Source organism: Fistularia commersonii, chromosome 2 (assembly GCF_037954325.1).
Source record: "Fistularia commersonii isolate RoL2024-O1a breed Wild chromosome 2, RoL_Fcom_v1.0, whole genome shotgun sequence".
In the NCBI taxonomy this organism is placed as follows: domain Eukaryota; kingdom Metazoa; phylum Chordata; class Actinopteri; order Syngnathiformes; family Fistulariidae; genus Fistularia; species Fistularia commersonii.
The window spans coordinates 2,920,001-2,942,967 of record NC_141285.1 but is presented as its reverse complement, the minus strand read 5'-3'; the positions used below and the strand labels follow the sequence as shown (position 1 = coordinate 2,942,967).

The following is a 22,967-nucleotide window of genomic DNA, read 5'->3' as shown; positions in this document are numbered from 1 at the left end:
TTGATGGTGCCACTGCTCCTTCAGAGGGATTGTGTAAAAGCTAATAACACACCTTAAGAGCTATGCTGCTGCAACTTCTCACTTAATCCATTTCAAAAGATGTGATGTATTCCGTTGCCATGGTGAAGCAAGCTGAAAACACCAAAAAAAAAAAAAAAAAAAAGCAGGGCTCTACGCACTGGAAACACCCGAAGGCCTCCGTCGATACGACACGTGGTGTTATTTTATGATTTTGTGTGATCTCCTTTTTGAACAGGAATTGCATCAGCAGCTGATAATTGAAACAAGGAATCTTAAGAAGACCAGAAATTTCTACCAGAAGCTCATTCAACAAGAGAGGAAAAACAAAGGTCGGGCTACACATTTCACAGCTCCGCTTTTGAATTGAACCGCCGCTAAAACGTCGCATGTTTCTCGAAAAGGTTCCGAGAGCAAATTGATGCTGTCCAAACTCAAGTCTCAGCTGGAGGAACTGAGATCCAAAGTCGTCTTCTTGGATTGTGTGAAGAAATACCTCGAGGTGCTGACCGACGATTTGAGATTACGAATGTTCCCATGGAAACCGGGACGTGCGGCGCTTCATTGTGACGCGTTATTTTGCAGATACAAAGCGTGGATCAGTGGGGTCTGGAGGTTTCCTTATTGCCTTCGTTGGCGACCTGCGGTTCAGGCCCTCTGGACCTTCAGTGCTCCAATGAATCCGCCGTCTTGGGTTTCGGCACCAGCAAAGGAAAAACCACACTGCAGTCGGGGACTCCTCTGGGTCTGATGGCGTACCTCTACTCCAGGTAATTTTTATAAAACCGAAGAGTTTACGTGTGAATCGTACCGTCCGTTGTTGTCGTTTTTTGTTTTGGCTTTTTGGGAACTTGGCACAGAAAATGACAAAATTACAGCAAATGAGACACAGTTGGGGACCATTCATCACACTGTTTGTGCAAAACATGTGGTTTGTTGCTGTTTTATAATGGCTACCATCCCATGTTGGCCTAAATTGAATCATCCCTTCAACTATTGAATGACCTGATGTGATATCTCTTAGTAATTTGGGTTACGGTGACCTTACTTTCAGCACTAATGCACAAAGGCTATTTTAGTGAAAGGTTCCAGGTTTCCAGATGATCCCGAGGTTTTTTGCTTAGCTTCGCTCACGCCCATCTAAAATACACAACGAAATAAACAAATGGCTAAACAAGTAATATAGAACAGACCTTAGAATTTGTTCAGGCTTGTCATGTAGCGGAGCTGGGCTTGGGACTGTGCTCTGTCAGCTGATGATCAGCTGATCCGTTCCCCGGACAAACACTTTTCCTCCTGATTCTTTTGTCGTTCCCCAATTCCCTTCCACGCCCCTCATTTGTGATAAATGTTCCAAGGTGTCTTGTAACCTTTCCTTCAGCACACAGTCTCTTCATATAACTACTGATGTCATGACTGGCTTCCGTGTTGTGTGCACAAGAGAGCAGGGGTGTCAAACATATGGAATAAATCTACAAAAAAATGCATTAAAAAACATACATAAAAATCAGGAACTACTTTTTTAAAATAAAAATGCAGTTTATTGTCTGCTCGGGGTGCATTGTTTTAGTCTGTATTTGGAGCATTATGTGACTCCGAACTTACAGCATATGGCAGAAAATGCGTCTTCCTGGTCTGTAAATAGCATTTTTACTTATTGTTAGAAATTGACCCGATTTTCCGTTGGCCCCGACACGCTCATCAGCCAAGATGCCGTTGTCGAATAATAGAAAAGTGGACGTGGAGTGTCGAGGTTAATAAGAAACCCGTACGCTTGGCGTGGATGCAGCGAGTTTCGGTGTCACTTTGAGACTCGCCATGGTGAAAAAAAAATTAAATGTACAAAAACTTATGTTTAATTTCCCAGAAGGTCCCCAGGACAGAGCCATACTCAACCAAAAATACTACTAACAATAGTTGAAATTTGATATAATGATAATTCCACTGGGAAGTATTACCAACCGTGGTTTGTACAACCTGAATACCGTAATTTCCGGACGATAAGCCGCGGCTCAAACAACGATGTGGCGAATATATGGATTTTTGTAGCTTCACGCCGCTAAAACATTTACCCTCGTCACATCGGACCGATGAAATGACCAGGAAATTCTGAAATCCGTTCAATTCTGACACCGAAGAAGACGATTTTGACGGTTTTAGCGCGCAGGAGGAAGTCCAAGATAGCGATCGGCTAGCCGGTGCGGCTTATATTGAGGTGCGCTCGTAGTTGTCTTTTTTTTTTTTTTTCTGCAAAAACAAAACCCTTACAATGAGACAATGGGGTTATATAATTGTAAATCTGTGCTGGAAGCTACAACATGGGGAAAAATTAACGCTCCCTGATGGAAAGGAGACCTTAGAGGCACTGTGTGTTTGTGTGTGTGTGTGTGTGTGTGTGTGTGTGTGTGTGTGTGTGTGAATACAGGGTTCTTCGATGATAGTTATTATGTTGTTCCAGGAGATTTGAGGGAAAATTACAGCCATTGTTGTCCAGAAAGCATCGGTGATACACTGCAGCGTGTGAGCTTTTTGAAGGCGTGCACGGCTGTTATTGTGTAGAAGTGTCTAGAATTATTCGTGATGAACTGCGATCGGTGACCAGTCAAACTTTTTACTTGTGTTTTCTGCAGTATTGCACCTTTGCAGGATATATTTTAAGGCTCACATTTATCTATAACAATATCTATGCACACATATTCGTGCTTTGGCGACAAATTAATAATTTTAGTCAAAGTCAAACAAGGACGCGACTGGAAAACCCAAACCCCGAAACGAAATAAAAGATGTTCTATTGACTAACTCGGGGGAATATAATCTCCGAATTAAATCTGAGGTTACAAGTCGACGTGTTATCTAAGATTCAGATCTAAGCTTGAAGCCTAGCATTACCAAAGACGTGAAAACATCTTCTCTCCTCCTCAGGATTTTGTTTGAGTAAGGCTGTTTGTAAATGGAAAGGATGCTGAAAAAGTGTATTTCAAGATGACTCTCGTACTTATTTCAGCTTTTAACCACCGCCGAGAAGAGACGGCACGTCACTCCGACTCAAGCTGCTCTATTTCAAAATTAATAAAACCCCTCTTTTTAAATGTCAAGTCCTTAACAGAAGAGCTATAGAACTAAATACCAAATCCAGCCAAAGCTCCAAAATAATAGGTATGAGGAAAAAGGCTCTCAAAAAATACATAGATAAGTCTATAAAAGTAGATAATTTTATTTTTTTATTATTTTTTAGTTCATTTTTGACTAAACAGTAACCCTTGGGTTTCTGAATATGCATATTTATGCATGTATGTTTGTATATTTTGATTTTATTTAATCAATTATACTGGGGTTTTAGTATTGGACATAATAGCAGTATTACAGCTGGTATACTCATCATTGAAGGTGTGAAATTGTGTCATCCACATTGCCATTTTAGTCAGGTTAATACTAATAATTCAAATGAGAAAGTAAATAGCTATACACATCCGTGCCAAAGGCCACCATGTGATGATCCATATTATCAAACAAATATCTGAAAGAGGCTTTACTTCCTTTTGAGTCAAACACACAGGTTGGATTGCATTTTTTTTTCTGCTTATAATAACAATAATCATCATATGCATTTAAACTTAATGAGATTTAATCTGATTGGGCGTATGTTTATTTCTGCGCTATGGCAAAATAGCAGCAGCCAAGGGTTTCACAGATATTGCAAATAAGTGTAAGGACGGTAGACTTGATGGCATAAGGTCACCGTGGAATTGTTCTTATAAATGTATATAAATGTGAAAATTTGAAATAAGTGACTCTCCTCAGTCTGGCTTTTCAAGTGCTACAAATGAAAATATGGATTTTACACAATCATATTCTTTCTCTGTAACCATTGATATGGAGAATGCTTTACTTCAAGAATTTCAATTTCAGACGGTTCATCTATTTCCTGACTTTTTAAGAAATATTAATTCAAAATAGAACTGAATTACTAATCTGACTCCATGCTTCAATGAACATTTTGATATTTTATTCCACTACTATGAGTGTGCATCTGGTATTGAGCCATTGCTCTAATTCAAAATGGTATTAAATTCAAATTGGAGACTTACAAAACAGTAGTGATCCCACATCCCACATTTTTTAAGGGTAGTCAAGTGATAGTCAAAGAGGAAGTCGTAGAACCGACTTCTAAAGAAAATACATTTCATGCTGTTTTTCTTGCTGGTGATGTTATTAAAATGTCTGGTATGATTTTCCGAAGGTGCAATAAATTTGCACTTAATTAGTACCAGGTTTTTGGCAGAGCTCTGGGATACGGGAATAAAATAAAACTTAATCAAATAAAATGAAACACAATAAAATCAAATGAAATAACACAATATTCTGCTCTGTAATTACACTATTTTAGCTTTGATATTTAAATATAAAAATTAGTAGCTAAACAATGCAAAATAAATCAGTGTCGCCATCATATTAATCATATTAATCATTATATTAATTACAAATAAAAAAAAAATCTGCAATTTGAGATTCTTTTGAATTTTATTTTTTTTCTGTGTTTTTTGTTCTTTATTGATGTACTGTCTAAAAGTAGCCTTAGGAAAATGGGTAATGGATGGGTCGCAATCGGTATTGAGCCATTGCTCCAATTAAAAATGGTACTAAATTCAAATTGGAGGCCTACAATACAGCAGGGATCCCACATCCTGCATTTTTTAAGGGTAGTCAAGAGATAACCGGTGTCATTAGATCTACGTAGTCAAAGAGGAAGTCATAGAACCGACCTCTGAAGAAAATACATTTAATGTGTTTTTCTTGTTGGTGATGTTATCAAAGTGGTATTATGTCATCGTGTGTGTTTTCCTTCCAGAACTGCAGCTGTGGAGGGCTACGTCCAGCAGTTCCTGTATACCTACCGTTTTTTCTGCACCCCTGAGCAGTTATTGCAGTTTATTATGGATAAATTCATCAGCGCCGCAAGGTAGCCTTTATTAACTCCTTATTACATTGAGAAAGAATTTATTACTGGCCTTAACGTTAGAAGGTACTCCACTTCAGCTTTCCCAGGAGGGAAAAAAAAAAATAGAAAATTATGACGATATATGCATGACTTATTTTATTTATTTTTCTCAATGCCAGAGATGGTCCCGATTTGTCTGGAGATGGAGAAAAGATCTTCCACCGCAGTTTGGACCTGCTCCAGTTGTGGATAATGGACTTTCAAGTGGTGGACTTCACGCCAAAGTCCAATTGTATGGAAAAATTAGAGCACTTCCTTAACACGGAGGTATTTGCACATATTTATTTTTACCTTCCGCTCCCGTGTTTTTTGTCATACCCCCTGTTAATTGTTTGCTCTCAACTGTGCATGTAAATAATGTTTTAGCGTCCATTATATCACGTTCATTCAATCAATCAGAAGGGACTTTATAGCAATTTGAGACATTTCTTGAAGTAAATGACTTGTTCTTCAAATAATATACTGTATTTTTAATTCAAAATTTGCATGTGAGGATTCAGCTTTTGCTAGTGATGGACTTATTAGTTGCTATTATGGCTGTCAATACTTTTACTTATTTTTTGATGGAATTTATCAAGACTGTCAAAACAAAATACTTAAATTTTACAATCCGCTCTTGGCGATTTCTCCTGCAGGTGATTCCTGTGGACAGCCGAGGGGAGGCGCTTCTCGCTGCTCTGCAAAGCTCTCCGAATATGACTCTGAGAAAAGGAAGAGGAAGCCTACTTGGACTGGAGGACGAAGACGAATCCGCGTGCCTCCATTCCTCCACTGACGATCTCGGCAGAAAGGTAAACATGACGACCGCCGTGCAAAGTCAGAATACATTTATCACTAACTTGCAAAACTAAGTTGAACAGTAAAACATGTCTGCTCTTTCCACATTTTTGTTTTTTCTCTCATTAACAGCGTCAGTCGAGAATGATTTTACAATAAATTTGCACTTGAATACTAATTAGTACCAGGTTTTTGTCAGAGCTGTGGGATACAGAAATAAAATAAAATGAAATAATAATAATTGTGATTTAATAATAATAATTTAAAATAACTCAATAAAATAAAATGAAATGAAGTAAAACTGAATGATAATTATTTTAAATTAATAATAATAATAATAATTGAGGATAACTAAATAAAATAAAATAACACAGCATTCTTAAATCTCTTGTCTGATACTACCCTGTTATTTCAGTATATTAGCTTTGATATTTAAATTTAAAAAAAGGAGCTAGCTAAACAATGCACAATAACTCAGTGTCCTCCATCATATTACTTACAAATTAAAAAAAAAAATCTGTTCATCACTTCTTTTTCATGTTTGCGATCCTTTTGAATTTTATTTTGTCTGATTTTTTTTTTTCTTACTGTTTAAATGTAGCCTTAGGAAAATGGATGATGAATGGGTCGCAATTGCGTTACATGCTCACAACATAAAGCTCCTATCTGGGACTCACCAGGAACCCACGACCGACACAAATGGGCTCATAAGTGTGTATTCTCAGAAAAAAAAAAATGAAGGAGAAATTCGTCTGAGCCCAGGCTTGGTGTCCCAGATGAGAAATGTGTGTTTACATGATTCAGAACATTTGTTAAATCCCTTAACGCCGATTTTTTAGTGGAAGATCTCGAGAGTAGTGGAGCCCTCAGCGTCCATGCCGAAGGAGAAAGCCTTCTCCATCGCGGCAGCCTTGCCAGTGCCTTGCTCTCCGGCGGACGATCTCTCCAACGTCGTCCTCCACAGAGAGGAGAAACGTCCTTTTAGCAAAAATGAATCCAGTGCTCTACATATAGCCCAGCAGCTCACCCTCCTGCAGCAGGTACACACACACACACACACACACACACACACACACATACAGGACTGTCTCACAAAATTAGAATATTGTGATAAAGCTCTTTATCTTCTGTGATGCAATTACAAAAACAAAAATGTCATACATTTTGGATTCGTTACAAATCAACTGAAATATTGCAAGCCTTTTATTATTTTAATATTGCTGATTATGGCTTACATCTTAAGAACACTCAAAAATCCTATCTCAAAATATTAGAATATCATGATTTTTTTTTTTTTTATTGCATTACAGAAAATAAAGAACTTTATCACAATATTCTAATTTTCTGAGACACTCCTGTTTATGCATCCACAGTGTCATTTTGTATTTCAAACACCAGAGGGAGACATGTCTCTATTAATGTGTACTTGACTAAGAACTTTTTATTTTTTGTTTTTTTTTGTTGATACAGGGGATTTTCCAAGGATGTCATCCGGTTCATTTTCTCAAAACTAGAGTACAAGGAGTTGGGGACAAAGTCTCAGCTGCAAATAAGTGAGTTTGCCGGTATGATTAAGCCATGCTTCTTAGTGTAGCTCATCTGAATACACATTTATTTGTCGAATATAGTTAGGATGATTGTCATCGTGTCAGATGTAATCCTACCTCATGAGGATCACATTGTATGTACTTCTTTAATCACAGTGTTGATTGCTTTGAGATTAAATTTAATGGTCTTTTAAAACTTTCTTTTAAAGTTTGATATGCGCTGCTCCAAACCCTGAGTGTGAAACATGAATTTAAAATTCACAGACTCTGGATGACGAGATGCGTCTAAATAATATGAGCTTGTTCGATTTTCCCCCTGTTATCTTAAGATGGTAGCAATCCTAAAGTTGGCTAAAATGGAGAAAAAAACACTTTCCATAAAGAGTTTTTTTTTTTTCTAAGCTGCCATAAATAAAAAAATAACATATAATTTTAAAAATAATTCTCTTATAATAAATGCTGCATTGTATTAGTGTTACAAAGCAAGTGAAAGTTATTGTGCATCATTTAACAACGCGTGATGCTTGAATGAGCCTGATAGATTTACCGAATGCTTTGCAGATAGAATCTATATTTAGTTTTACGCTTGTAATGAAGCGAGCCTCCTCTGAATTCAGAACTATTTTTTTTCTGCGGCTGTAATCGGTTGAACAATTACACATTTGTGCCTCTTGACTGCAAGATACTTTGCAGCTTGATAGAAGCAAGATACTTTGCAGCTTGATAGAAATCCCATACTGCTGAAACATATTGGTTTAATTCCACAAATGGGATCAAGCTGATACATTAAATTAAGCCATCACCAGGCAACTGTTAATTATGTGTGAAGAATGAATCAATATAATGTTAGCGTTTGCATTTATATGAATACCAGCTGCTATGTTAATCAACAGCTATCAAAATGTATATTATAGTATTGTGTTCATGCTCTACAAATAAATTGCTTTTTATTTGCCTTTTTTAATCCATTTATAGGAGATTAAAATACAGCCTAAAATTACAAACTGATATTAACAGTGGAAACCCAGTGAAGCTCACGTGAATAAATATCAATCCAATGGATAAACACACACGGCACGCACTTTTATAATTCATTTAATTGTATATTTGAATATAAATGTATAATCTCGGTATTTAAAATATAGAAATCAAATGATACGTTAGACTTTTTACAGCTGAATGCATTAGCGTTCCAGTCTAGTGGTATAGACAGTGAACAACTTAACTTTATCCCTGTACATACCATTAGATAAACTTTATTGATCCCCATTGGGGAAATTCCTTTGTCACAGCAGCGTAAAAAAAGGGATTAAAAATGAATTTAAATGAGTATGAATATAAATAAAAAGACTGAAGAGGGGATATAGCAAGACAAAAAAAAAAATCCATGAATAAATAGACAGCAAATAAGTAAAGAACAACAACAACAGGGATGACAATGGGCAACATCAAAAATACACACCAGAAGTAAATAGCTGATACTAAAAATACCGACAGATGACTCATATTGTGGTGCACAAAAAATACCAAGGAAAATATAATAAAATAAAATATATATATATATATATATATATATATATATATATATATATATATATATTATTAGTTATGCAGTATATTGTGCAGGAAGTGCTGCAGCCAATCCCAGCTGTCATTGGCTGGGCCTCACATCTGTGTCATTTTGGGGTCTTCCTTTTTTTTTTTTTTCAACGTAAGCTACAGAGCAATCCATGAAATTGAAATTTACAAACAAGTTATAGATGAACTCGCTACAGAATCCAGTCTTTATCCCAACTTTTCCAAGGAACGCATCTCAACACACAGCGCCGACGGAGAGCGGCGCTCTGTTCGGGTGCGAGTGGACGCCGACGGACAACTACCTCCAGCAGCTGCTCACCTACGCCGACAGCGTGTCCAACTGGATTTCTGGTGAAATAGTCATCTGTGACTCAGTAAAGGTGAGTCATGACTCTGAAAAAAGAAAATAGAAAATGAATTAAATTGAAGAAGTTTGCAGTTCCTGCATGGATAATCACGTATGTCAGACTTTCTTTCGTTTTTTCCCATTTTTGCCACTCAGGGGAATTCGGTGTAACGACTTCTGAATTCAAAGGGTTAAAAAGAAAACAAGCTCAAAAGAGAAATGATAAATAGATGCACATATAATTACACAAAATGACAATCAACAGGAGCATCGATGCAAATGCACCCACACGGCACTGATTACATTTACCATATTTATTTGTGTTTCCTTGCTTTTTCATTAAACTCAGTTCATTATGCAGTCTGCATTTCCACGTGAACTCTGAAAAGCTTCTTCTTTATTTTTTTTCTCCTTTTTTTTTTTTTTTTTTACATTTAGCCCCCAGTTTTTCTCATGGTAAACTCTCCTCTCTTGCAGACACAAGTCGCCCTGCTGACCAAGTATCTGTGGATCGGAAAACATTGCTACGAATGTCGAAACTTCGCCACAGCTATGCAGGTCCTTGGGGGTCTGGAGAATGTGATTGTCAGGCAATTACCCGTAAGGCTGCATCTCATAAATTACTTCTCACGCACAATCTGAGCTTCTGCAATAACTGAAATACCCTGAAGCCATTTTTCTTTTTCCTTTTCCCCCCCAACATTGATAGAATTTGGATAGTGTTTAATTAGTTTTGCAAATGAGAAATTAACATTAATGCTTTCCAGTGGTATGTAGGATATTCAAGTGCAATGAGAAGGAAGGCGTCCTGTGGATTGGATTAATTAAAGCAACCTCACACTTACAAAGAACAGGTGTTTAAACAAAAAAAAAAAAAGAAAAACTAATTTTCTTTAATTTATTTCTTTATCCGAGAGTTAGTCATCTCCATTGACTCTTGTATTACATTGAAGTTGCAGTTAAATAAGTTCACACTTGGGGGGGGGGGTATAATAAACTAGACTCCCTCTCCTTTTCGCCGCCAGGCTTGGAAACATCTGTCTTCCAAGGTGTTTGAGATCCTGGAGGAACTACGAGCCGTGCAGGTCCGTGTGTGCATGTGTGTGTGTGTGTGTGTGTGTGTGAGAGTCAGAGACGTGTTGCTTGCACAAGCGCACACTCATTTCTAGAGTAGCAGAAAGGCTTGTCTGGCCACATATTGTGAAACCGGGCTGCAGGGCAAACAAATCAATAAGAAAACAGCTTCAAGCGATCCGCCTGTGAGCCGAGAGCCTCCACCTGGCACTGCTGCCGGGAGTTACGCTCAGAAGGAGCTTATGCATCAAAAAGCACGCAGCTGTCTCTTGCACACTTCCCCGGGTTGACTGGAACAAAGTTTTTATTCTCTTTTCGCAACATCGTGCAACTCCGATTTGATTTAAACGTAATCTTCCGTAGGTGTTTCTGAAGAGCGACGACATGTGTCTGATGGGCGGAGAGCACACCAGGAGAAAACCCACTCTGCCATCCGTGCAAATCCTGGCCATGCACGTCCAGCAGCGGGAGATCGGAGCCTTCACGCTCACGTCCGGAGCTTACAAGTGGCCGAAGCTCAGGTAACTACAGTCCCAGGAAACCCTCGGGGACGTCCGATTAAGCGCCTTGCACTGCAGTCGGGTGTCCGTTTGTGAATGGGTGCATGTAAATATAAGTTTAAATATAAGTATAACTGTCATTTTGCACAAAATATTAAAAAAAAAGGGATGTGAGCATAACCTTTCACAAGAGAAACAGTTGCGTAATAACAATGATGGTGTGTTTTATTTATACCGCGTTTTCCACCATTTTTACCTTCTCCATTAAATATTTTCAAACGTTCCCTGATGGTGTCATCATAGTATCTGTTTCAAAACAGGAAGAAATTGTGTAACTTTTTTTTTTTTTTTTTTTTTTTTCTGCAGAAATCGTATAATATGGCTCAGAATGTTGAAAATTGTTCAAATTACTTTCCCACCTAAACGGGGGCTTTCACAGCACTATCACGCTTGAATAATACATCAACATAAAAATTCTATCTAAGACGACGAGATGAAACCCTGTGAAAATCATCATAAATTAAAAAAAAAAAAAAAAAGAAAGTTTCAATGTCTTTTATATATAAAAACAAATAATTTCTACATCATGATGCAGGAGTTTATGGCTTTAAATCTGTGTACAGTGGATTCCAACTGTGAAAAGTGTATAATTTATGTATTATTATTCTGCACACCTACAAGCCAAAGACAAACTTATTATCAGTAAATAAAAATGAGCTCTCCACACAGCACAAGTCTGCATCCACAACAACTTGTTTTTCCCGTGTCCTTCTCCTTCACTCCAATATGGCCGACCAGATGCCGGGTCACAGCGAGTGGCGGTCGGATAGTAACGGCACAGCTGTTCAATTTGGGTTGTTGGTCGAGATGTCAGTGTTGAACCAGATGGCGGCGGCGGGATGGAGTTTGATTGGAAAAGAGGTTGCCGTCCAGATGCTCGGGTCGTGAAGATCTAGCGGCGACAAGCAGAAATACAGACTCCGGGGTTACCCCGCTTCTCTTGGAATCGGGGTCGCAAATTAACGCCGCCGCGACCGGAGGTTTAATACGAACCCAAAATCAGTTCTCTTTTTTTTTTTTTTTTTCCCCCGTCCATGCAGGAGCATTGCAAAAGTGGTGAGTCAAGTCCACGCGTTCCAGGAGGCCGCCTTCCCCTACAGCCCAGACTGGGATCTGCAAGCTTATATCCGTTGCCGCCTGGCGCAGCTCTGCACGTCCGACATCCACCTCCTGGCTGCTTCCAATGACGCCAATTTCCAGCAGCCTGCCGAGCGTCAAACGCGGAGGATCCAGGACAAGCTGAAGAGGGTGAAGGCCACCTTCCAGTAAGTCCAACCCCTGGTCGCGAATCTGAAGGCATCTTTCCGGAGCCAGAGATGTCTGTCGTCCCCTTGCTAATCTTCAGAACATTTATTTCCCTTTCTTATTTTGGTCTATCAAACCTCTTCACTTTGATATCAAATTAGATATCGGACGTTATTGGATATTGTGAATTCGCCTTTTTAAGCTTACGAGTCCTCATGTAGCCAGAAGGGAGCAGGAATCAGAGCACATTCCACACGTTGCAAGCCAGATGAGCAATGTGGTAATATGATTATTTATGCCTGTGTTATTATGCACTACTTTAACATGATATCAACTGGTAGGATAAGAACATTTACATGGATCCAGCTTTTTTTAAGCTGCCGAGTTACGTCGCCCTGTGGCTGGGAAATTTGTTCGGTTGATCTTTCCCTTTCATCTAGACTGAAATATCACAGTGACTTAGATATTCCAATGATATGTAAATTTTTTCATCATCCGGTTCACCCGTCTTACTTTGGAGATCCTCCGAACTCTCTCGCTGCACTTTGACATTTTAATTTTCATCTAAGATGGGGAAAAAAAAATAAATACTGCATGGACTGCCATGAAGTGCGCTACAATGCAAGTCAACTGCCATCATTTCTACAAGTGGATCTAAAATATACACTTTCAGTTTTTGGTTGTTGTTTGTTTGTTTTTTTTGTTTGTTTTTTTCAGTTTGGAGTGTATTATCTTCCAATGTCAGGATTTCACATTATGTTTTTTTCTTTTTTTTTTTCAATAATTTGGTTAATAAATAAATGCCTGCCAAAGGCATGCATATAAATATATAAGTGTATAAATGTATAAGTGTTCCCTTTATTTTTTTGAGCGGTGTGTGTGTGTATATATATGTACACACACACACACATATATACACACACACACACATATATATATATATATATACGTGTGTGTGTGTGTATAAATATGTATTTATGTATATGTATATATATGTATGTATATGTGTATATGTATATATATATGTATATATATGCATATATTTATATATATGAGTGTGTGTATATATATGCCTTTGGCAGGCATTTATTAACCAAATGATTGAAAAAAACTGAAATAAAAAAGAATGTGTGTATATACATATATATATATACTACCAAAAAATAAAGGGAACACTAAAATAACGCATCCTAGATCTGAGTGAATGACATATTCTCATTAAATACTTTGTTCTTGACATAGTTGAATATGCTGACCACAAAATCACACAGAAATGAAAGTGGAAAAACAAACGACAGGCTGATCCAACGTTGATATAATATCCTGAAAACAAGTCAAAATAAATCCTTAGTTTGATTTCACACAAGTGGGATTGACTTGGCGTTACATTGTGTTGTTGAAGCATCCCTTTATTTTTTGATCAGTGTATATATATATATATATATATATATATATATACATATCATCTAACTTGTTTATTGTAGCATGGATTCTATTTGATATTGTCATTTATTCATTATCTGTACCGCTGATCCTGCACTCGGGGCTCGAGGTCACGACAGTGCTGGAGTTTATCCCAGCTGTCATTGGGCGAAAGGCAGGATTCACCCTGAATCTGTTGCTAGTAAATCACAGGTTCACATGTAGACACAAACAATCACCTTCTCCTTCACATGTCATATCAAGACATACATTTGTTCTCCAATTCGCATGTTTTGGCGGTTCAGGGTCTCCGGTTGATCGACTGCGTGTTTTCGGACATTGGAAGGGAACCCGAGAACCCATGTAGACACGGGAGGAACATACAAAGTCCAGACAGAACGGCCCTTTCGTGCTATGAGCCGCTGCCTGTGCAACCACTTTTTTTTTTTTTTTTTTTTTACCAAAAAATATAAGAAATGCACGCACTATCGTGGCAATGACATGGAAAGTTCTGGTTTTTTTTGTTTGTTTTTTTTTGTTACATATCAAACATCATTCAGTCTGGATTTTGAATACTCCTTGCCACACTGGGAACACAGTCACTTAATAATCTTTTTTTTGTCTGTTTTACCTGTGTTTCTTCAATGCCTATCAATTTGCCGATAGCAATGTATATTGGTTATGGTTAAGGAAAAAAACAGGCTTATGAAATACTGTTTGCAACTTTTTTTTTTCCTTCTTTTCCATAAACAAAACCTACTAAATAGCTACATGCTAGTTGCTAGGCAGCATCTCAAAGATACTACCTGGAACTGGTTGAAACTTCTTTACAAACACAGATCTTCAGGTCCACCTCTGCCTCTCATATCTTTGATTATCTCAACCGACGTTGCGCTTTCGCCGTATGTTCTTCTAAATGAGATTATTTTGTCTCTGAATGATATCAAGGCACTTGTGAATGCAGCAGATCCCAAGAGTTGATATTTGCCAAACGTTCAGTCATTTTGGATGAAATCTTTCTAAGATATTGAAAAGCGGGCCAAAGTGAATCCGAATGTAACCTGTCTTCTGACAGTTTGTTGATCTTTTTTGGACTCGTAAATATGATTTGTTTACAAACTCAAGTGTTTACAAAATTATATTTACGACCGGCTTTGTAAATTCACATATCATAGTAATTCCATTTTAACAGCACAGGGGGGAATTGATTGCATTTGTTATCAAACGGGCGCCATGAAAAGCGAAACCCTACCAGCGCATCGTCGCGACAATATCTTACCATTACGGAGAAAATGATGGAACATAATGAGATGTCAGTGTGCAAAATGTTATTTGAGGAATGGTGTTCTGCGTCTATTTTTCTATTTTCCCGCCTGCTCTCTCCTTCACGGTTCTCCGCCGTGAAACACACTATGGAGATGGAATGTGACATGCTATGAAGATTTGCTTAATTTAGCCAAATAAATGAGATTTTATAAGCCATCTCTTGCCAAAGCTTATTATTCTCAAACGAAATCCGTGACAGAACGGCTATGTGGCGAGCGACACTCCTGTTCCCTCTGTCGAAGAAGAAGGCGGTGGCTTGTTTCTCGCCTCCCACGGGGACTTGTAATGTACAGTATTTACCCCAGTGACCTTATTGTGCTCTCCAGCATTTCCTAATTATCGGGTGGGGATTTGCTGCAGTTTAATGGCTGCATTATTTCTAAAGGTGAGAAAATAAAAAAAAGATAGATTTGATTTGAAAGCAAGTCACTGTCATGTATGTAGTCTGTCAAAGTGCATTTATTTATAGTAATGTTTTTCTCAGTCACTTCATATAATCATCAGATTTTTTTTTTTTTTTTTTTTTAACCTATGGAATAAGTATCTTGGTTAAAAAAAAAAAAAAAAAAAAAACAGGCTGGCTGAAATGACAGCAAACATTTCTTCAGTCGTATTTCATGATCGTGTAAAAAAAAAACAAATGTTAATATTATACACTGCTTGAAAAAAATGCACGTCATTTCATTTCATTCACAAACTTCTCTCATTGGAATTTAATGCAATATGCTGAAAGGAAACAAATTATTGTTATCATATATCATGAACATTTTATTTGTAAATGTAGTAAACAGAAATTATAAGTGACAGTGTCTATGTATGCAATTCTAATGCATTCAAGTCACCGTTTGAAACCGCATTCAGTGACTTCTCATTGGTGCTGTGATTACTAGGAAAATAAGAAAAAGTTACTTTTTTGTGTTCAGTTTGACTTTCCGAAGTGTTCTAGTATCATTAAATTGCGAAATAGATGTATAAAGCAGTGTCAGCCAATCAGAATCCACAAAAGTAGCGTGGGATTCACTGTGTTTGACATAATGGATATGGATTTTAACGGTGACCTTCACAAGTGTAGCTGTTACTCGCTGTCTCGCTGCTGCTGCCTCTATTACCCAATCAGCTGACAACTCTGCAAACAAGCCACAACAAAAGATAGATAGATCTATTTACAACCTATATATATATACAGGGAATACTAAAATAACACCTCCTAGATCTGATTGAATTAAATATTCTTATTAAATATTTTGCTCTTTACATAGTTGTGCTGACAACAAAATCACATAAAAATAATCAATGGAAATCATAGTGATTAACCCATGGAGGCCTGGATTTGGAGTTCCACTCAGAATGAAAGTGGGAAAACACATGTAATGTCCCTTAAAACAAGTCAAAATGAATCATTGTTGCTTCCTAAGTGGAACTGTTTGATTTTACAGAGGTGTATTTGAGCAGTATATTTTGCGTGAAACCCACTTAGTGTTTAGTGTGGAGGATGATGCTCTCAGATGACATGGTTCTCTGTAGTGAGAGCGAGGAGCCGGCGGAGGACCAGGATTTCTAGAGAAGTCGTGGTACTGCCTAGAAAGTAGAGGAATGAAGGTTAGCCAAACTACCGTATTTTCCGCACTATAAGGCGCACCTAAAAACCTTTAATTGTCTCAAAAAACGACAGTGCGCCTTACAATCCAGTGCGCCTTATAATCCGGTGCGCCTTATAGTGCGGAAACTACAGTACGTGAATCGGCACTGTTACAAAACTAAACTTTTTCCCCTTGGCTATTGATTCAGATCAAAAATGCAAATTCTTGCAGGAGAAAATGATGACCTGCCAGATTGAAGAAAGACATATTTGACAATACCTGTGCAAAAATTGACCAAGTACTCATTGGTGTCTAGAATGCACCCCTAAAGCGGTGCAAGCATGTCAATGCAAAGGGTTGTGTGATTTAAAACCTGTGCGAAACACAATCCGCCAATAAAATCTATGACTTCCACACTGGATTTAGAGCGAAACCTGATTTAATAGCGCCATCTGTGCTAATAGCCTACGGGGAACCGGGAGAAATTAGGCGGAAGGTCTGCTTCTCAAGAGGAGGGAAGACAAGAGGCCAGGATTGACAGTAGGGACTTGAATGTCGGGATGACGAGCAAAAACGATAGAGAATTGATTGAAAATTTGCAGAGAAGGAAGGTGGAGGAACTATGTGTGCGGGAGAGCAGGTGGAATGGTAGCAAGGCTAGAGGCTTAGGAGCTGGATTTCAGTTGTGCTATCATGGTACTGATGGGTAGAGAAAGGGAGTAGGGGAGTAAGAGCTACCGGTTCGTACGGTACCTTATTGTGAATGTACTAACTTGTTTTGGGAGTGAATGGAGTTGCCAGAACGTTGGTTTGTATTTTATAAATAAAGTTTGACTGATTTATCTGATTGTTTTGTTGACACTCCCTTTAGCGCAGCTCCATTTAGTGGATGCATAAGACAACCCCAGCCACTACTGTAGCTTCTATTACACGCGCCTTATATATGAAATTCTTTTTAAGATTGGAGAAAAGATAGAAAGAGCATGTGAAATTAGTGGGTAGAAGTGGATGCAGGGGAGGCAGATGATTCGCCGTGGCGCCTCCTGAAGGGAGCAGCTGAAAATAATAATATTTACATCTACATAAATGCTTCAAATTCACTCATGATTTTGAATTTTGTGAAAAAAATGCATCAAGATCTCTGGTCTAACCATATCATTGATCATTTTGATTACTCCTGACTTATTAGAAATGTGTTTTTTGTTCATTTTTTTCTCTCTTTAATTTTTAACTTTTTTATTTTAATTTTATCATGATTCTCGCTACAAATCTTATATTGAACAACATAGAAGTCAATGCGAAATTACGTAAATCTGATTTTTACTCATTTTACTCAAAAAAAAAAAGAAATCTCACCCACTTATTGTAAATTGAAATCATTTATCTGTATATATGTTCATGACTATGCAATATTTCATATAACAGCTTCATGTACAATATTTTTTCATACTCTTGTGCACCCCTTATCTTTCACTTGGTACTTAAGACCTTTAGACACTTTATAGTTTTCACTTGTTACTTAAGACACTATAGTTTATTTGTATTTCTTAACCCCCCCCCCCTTTTTTTTTTTACTGTTTACACAATTTTCTGCTATTATTTGTTTTTGTTATGTTTTCTTGTAACTCTGGTACAACAATTTCCTTCAGGATAAATAAAGTTGATCTTAATCTAATTATTCTTATTTGAATTGAAATAGTTTGATGATAGCGGAGAAAAGCGTTCTCAGCCCAAAAATAACTTTTGTAAACTTAACTAGAAACATCTACATTTTGCAGATTAAATTCAATGAACATGAGTTGTATTAAAATAATAAAATACTTAAAATACTTTTTCTTTTATTGGAAATGGTTGAAATTGAGCTGCTGAAATTAACCCAGTCTATTTCCTCTCACATGATATTAGTGAAAAAAAAAAAGTCATTTTATTTATTTAACAAAGCAAGCGCTCCGAGTTAAAGATCCAAAATCTCCACACCCAACAAAGTAGAGCCCTTGGAATTTGCTCTCCTTTCAACAGTATGGCTAACACCTTTTAGTCTTCTAAGACCTGAATGCATCATAATCAATACAGTAATCTAACGCCGATAAGTATTGCCCAATAAGACACCATTGGATGGTATTAAATATCAGTATTCACCGAGATGCTCCTAAACCATTTAACCCAGTGATTTATTATTTACTTTTATCATCTCTGGGGGGGAAATTTGAATACAATTCGAGGCAACTTTCCCCTCTGTGATAGACAAGAGGTCGTGGCCAAAGGAAATCGACGCAGCGTGAGTGCGACGTCCCGGGAGCTTTTTTTTTTTTTTTTTTTTGTTATCTAACGGGATCAGGGTGAAATCTTCAAAGCGTTCCGAGATAAATGGGAGGGTTGGTTGGAGGAGGATGGGGGGCAAAAGGCTGGGGACCCCCACCTCCTCCTCCTCCACCGATAAAAGGTGTCTTATCTGCATTGTCATATAACTAAACGATCATGTCTGGGGAGGGGGGGGGTGCGCAGGCGCTGCAAGGGAAAAGCGCAAAAAAAAAAAAAAAAAAGTGATGAGTTAATAGAAAGACAAAATAAAAGTGTCTTGAGCTAAAATAAAAAAAAATAAAAAAAAATGGAATATATGTCACTTTGCATTGGACGCGCTTTTACGCGCTTTGCGGCATTCTTTATTCCCCGCATGACTCGAGGGTGTGTGGGGTGCGGAGGGGTGCGCATCTTTTTTTTTTTTTTTTTTTTTGCGCATCTCGCTGGCTCACTGGCAGCTTGTTGTTTCTTTTTGCTTTGCATTTGAATGGTGCGACAATCAGGCGTAATTGTGTTGCTACTGTAACACCTTTGATCCGTAGATGTTTGAAGCGTCTGCGCCAAACGCCGGCCCGTCGGTCTCGCCGGCGCCAAGTCTCACCGGGGTATCAAGACACGTTTCCCGCTCTCTTGCAAAGACAGGAGCGGCTTTATCCCGCATTGCACTCAAGAAAAAATAAGTGTGAGTTCGCAAGATCTGCTTAGTTTTAATTATATGTAACCATGTTGGGATTTCAACCATTTTTTTAAACTCTTGTTTGCACTTTGAGCGCCTCTGTTGGTGCAGGAATGCACATTTTTAATAAGAGGGAAAAATTGGAATTTATTCGTATCCAAAAGCCAACCTTGACAGTTACCTCAAAAAAAAAAGAAAACATTAAGATTATTATATGTAAGTGTGTTACAGTTGTTTCCAGCTGCAAGTAAAATGGAAAAATAAATATAGAAATATAATATATATATGTATAGTATGTAGCAGTATGTGTGTGCATCTATATATACTGTTTATAGACTGTTTATATAGTGAGTATATACATGTATATGTATGTGTCTGTGTGTGTCTGTGTGTATATACATATATACATATACATATACACGCACACACAGATACAGACACACACATATATAGGTGTCCCATGTTAACTCCCATGTCATGTTCATCACCAGATTTTCCATCTCCAAGTTAAATGAAAAAAAGGCTCAGAATTAAGAAAAAAAAAATTAAAAAAATACAAAAAAAATATATCATCAAACACACACATATAAATATATACTGCTCAAAAAAAACAAAGAGAACACATCCTACATCTGCATGAATGAAATATTTGTATTGAATACGAGGTTCTTTACATAGTTGAATGTGCTGACAACAAAATTACACAAAAAATGATCAATGGAAATCAAATGTATGGATGTCTGGATTTGGAGTCGGGCTTAATTTTAAAGTGGAAAAACTCATGACCTTAAAACAAGTCAAATGAATCAGTGTTGCCTCCTGAGTGGATAGTTTGATTCACACAAGCCTGATTGACTTGGAGTTAAAATTTGTTGTTGAAAAGTTCCCTTTATTTTTTTTTTTGAGCAGTATATATAGTGTTTTGTTTGGTTTGGTTTATTCATTTTTTTTTTCTTTTAATCCTGACCTTTTATTTCTTTAGCTGAAAAATACAGCGATGAACAGAGCACCACCAAACCAAAAAAAAAAAAAAAAACAGAAAAAATCTAAATTCAAATTCAGATTTTAAAAGACTCGATACTTCTCTCGGACGAGAGGTGAAACATCTTTGGGAAAGCAGTAAGTAAGTCCAATTGCCACGACAAGATCTGACAACCCCTGATAATAGAATTAGGTCAAAATACAACGCTGGGTGATACCGTCCCCGACATTCTCTGGTTTCTGAGCGGGGAGGATCAGACTGATATGACTGTTGCGTCACCAAACAGTTACACAAATAAAGGGAATGTTAAAGACTACAACAAAGCTTTCTACGGTCTAAATAAATAAATCATTCTAAACGCGAATGTACAATGACAATTGTAAGAAGCCCCATTTTACCTTGATCCCAAAGTTCCTGTGTTTTACCCGCAGCTCAACTACCAGGGTGGAACCAAAGTTGTAAACTCACTTGTGCGTTTATAGACCGTGGAAATGTTATTCATGCTTCTTGATGGCAAAATATACGTGGTTTCTGATCCTCAAGATATAATTAAAATGAATCTGGGTGGTCCTTTAAGGAGGAATATATAATTCCTCGGTATTGGTAACGCTAAAAAAATGAAAGGAGTAAGTCACATATTTTTTGACTTCCTGTTTAAATCCATCGCATCCGCGTCCTTGGCAGTTTTGATAGAATCAGTCACAGAATTTTATTTTATTTTCTGGATTTATTTATCCCCAAGGGGCAATTGATGGGCACGTGGGATATCGTTGCATCTAAGAGCGGATCTAAATCATGTCAAATAAAAATAAGGTAAAAGTGAAAAATAGAGTAAGTCTAAATAAACTGCATATAATTCTATTGGATTTGTTGAAAATCGCATAAAATGAGCATTGATTTGTACCAGACATGATAGGTCTGATCATGTTAAGACTGTATGCAGTTTTAGTAACAGCACTAATGTTTGGCCACTGTTGCAGGACACACAGCTGTGTGTGTGTGTGTGTGTGTGTGTGTGTGTGTGTGTGGTGGTTTCAGTCAAAGCGGACAAATGCATGAGCTCAGTGTTTCTCACAGACTCTGTGGCGCCAGGTCTTCACACACTCACAGGATATGTAAAGTCTTCAATAACGAGCCATTAACCCCTAATCATCGGGATCGATCGGGCGTTAACAAGGGGCCTCCACATATGCAAATGAAAGTGCGGGTTGGTTCCTATATAAAGCTTGATCCCGCTTGATCCCGTGTGTGTGTGTGTGTGTGTTTGTATGTGTGTGTTACCCCTGACGCCCGCCCCTCCAAAAATCTCGGGTCATCAACACTGTCATCATGGCGAGGTATTTCTCCGTGGACTGGCTGGCCCAGAGCCACCGCAGCGCGCAGGACGAAACCCACGGGGATCACCCCACGACCGGCAGGCCCCACATCCCGTGCATGGTGCAGCCACGCCAGCCACCCTACGGGAAAAGTTACCTGCAACCTAAACCCAGGAAGTGCGTGGAAGTGGAGGAAACCAACGCGCAACAGCACACCAGCCCTTGCTCTCCTTTGCGCCAAACCGCGTGTACTTCTCCAAGTAAGTAACGCGCCGGCGCGTTATTTTTTTGTTGCCTTGCGTGATTTCTCCGCCTCCGGTAACGATTCTAACCACGCTTTCTTCATACTTTAAGTATCCGAGGGAAGCGGTTACTCCTCCGGATACGACAGCGAGGCGGCCTCCACGGAATGGCACTCCGTGGATGAGGGCGGCCACTTGGAGAAAGACGCGCCGCTGCGCCGGGTGCGCACCAAATTCACCCCGGAGCAAATCGGCAAGCTTGAGAAGATTTTCGCCAAGCACAAGTACCTGGACGCCGGGGAGCGGGTGAAAACGGCGCAGAAGCTGGACCTGACGGAGACACAGGTGAGGCCAGAGGCATCAAGCATCATATATATCATTATTTTATATTTTACTTATTTAATTATATTTTTTGTAATTATAACTTTAATTATATTATATTTTATTTTAATTAATCGTGAAATTAATTGTGAAAACATATATTTATTTTATTTTGTCTTATTTTATTGTAATTTATTGTATTTTTTGTTTTAATTTTATTTTATATTACACCCCACTTGTTCTCTCCAGCTCTAACCCTCTTCTGGTTCTCCCATCAGGTGAGAACTTGGTTCCAGAACAGGAGGATGAAAATGAAACGGGAGGTGCAGGATTTCGCCCCGCAAGTCCCACCCGTGATGTTCCAGCATCTGCCCCGTCTCCAGTACCACGGCGTGGGCGTGCCCGGGCCTCGGTACCCTCCGGCGGCCACCGGGTTTTACGCACCTCCGGTCCAGCAGCTAATTCCCCATTACCGACACCCGCACCTCCTGATCCCCCCTTTCTACTGAAAAAAAACCTCTAGAAACACTTAATAATCCAGAAAGTGCAATTTGTATTTGTTAAAAGTATTATATTGATGTAAAAGCTGTATATAAGAGAAGAAGTCTATTTATAGTTGAATAAAGGTTATTGTCTACACCGAAACAGTGAATTGTG

The 22,967-nt window shown here is 38.2% G+C and overlaps 2 protein-coding genes across 2 annotated transcripts in view; both read left to right on the top strand.

Moving 5' to 3' along the window:
• The window catches only part of kndc1 (kinase non-catalytic C-lobe domain containing 1), a 49,090-nt gene extending 34,042 nt beyond the window's left edge, over window positions 1-15,048 (top strand). Inside the window, exons 19-31 of the mRNA XM_086160495.1 lie at window positions 257-350; window positions 423-520; window positions 604-788; window positions 4,868-4,978; window positions 5,137-5,284; window positions 5,653-5,808; window positions 6,634-6,834; window positions 7,265-7,347; window positions 9,146-9,299; window positions 9,743-9,865; window positions 10,291-10,350; window positions 10,703-10,860; window positions 11,940-15,048. Coding sequence (XP_086016621.1) covers window positions 257-350; window positions 423-520; window positions 604-788; window positions 4,868-4,978; window positions 5,137-5,284; window positions 5,653-5,808; window positions 6,634-6,834; window positions 7,265-7,347; window positions 9,146-9,299; window positions 9,743-9,865; window positions 10,291-10,350; window positions 10,703-10,860; window positions 11,940-12,168 — 1,800 coding nt within the window. The 3' untranslated portion in view covers window positions 12,169-15,048. The remainder of the gene's footprint in view (window positions 1-256; window positions 351-422; window positions 521-603; window positions 789-4,867; window positions 4,979-5,136; window positions 5,285-5,652; window positions 5,809-6,633; window positions 6,835-7,264; window positions 7,348-9,145; window positions 9,300-9,742; window positions 9,866-10,290; window positions 10,351-10,702; window positions 10,861-11,939) is intronic.
• A 3,955-nt stretch (window positions 15,049-19,003) lies between these two features.
• On the top strand, window positions 19,004-22,948 carry vox (ventral homeobox). The gene is made up of 3 exons (XM_086161084.1): window positions 19,004-22,007; window positions 22,102-22,334; window positions 22,589-22,948. The coding sequence occupies exons 1-3, from the start codon at window positions 21,761-21,763 to the stop codon at window positions 22,817-22,819; spliced, it is 711 nt and encodes a 236-aa protein (XP_086017210.1). The 5' UTR covers window positions 19,004-21,760; the 3' UTR covers window positions 22,820-22,948.
• The last annotated feature ends 19 nt before the right edge of the window (window positions 22,949-22,967 follow it).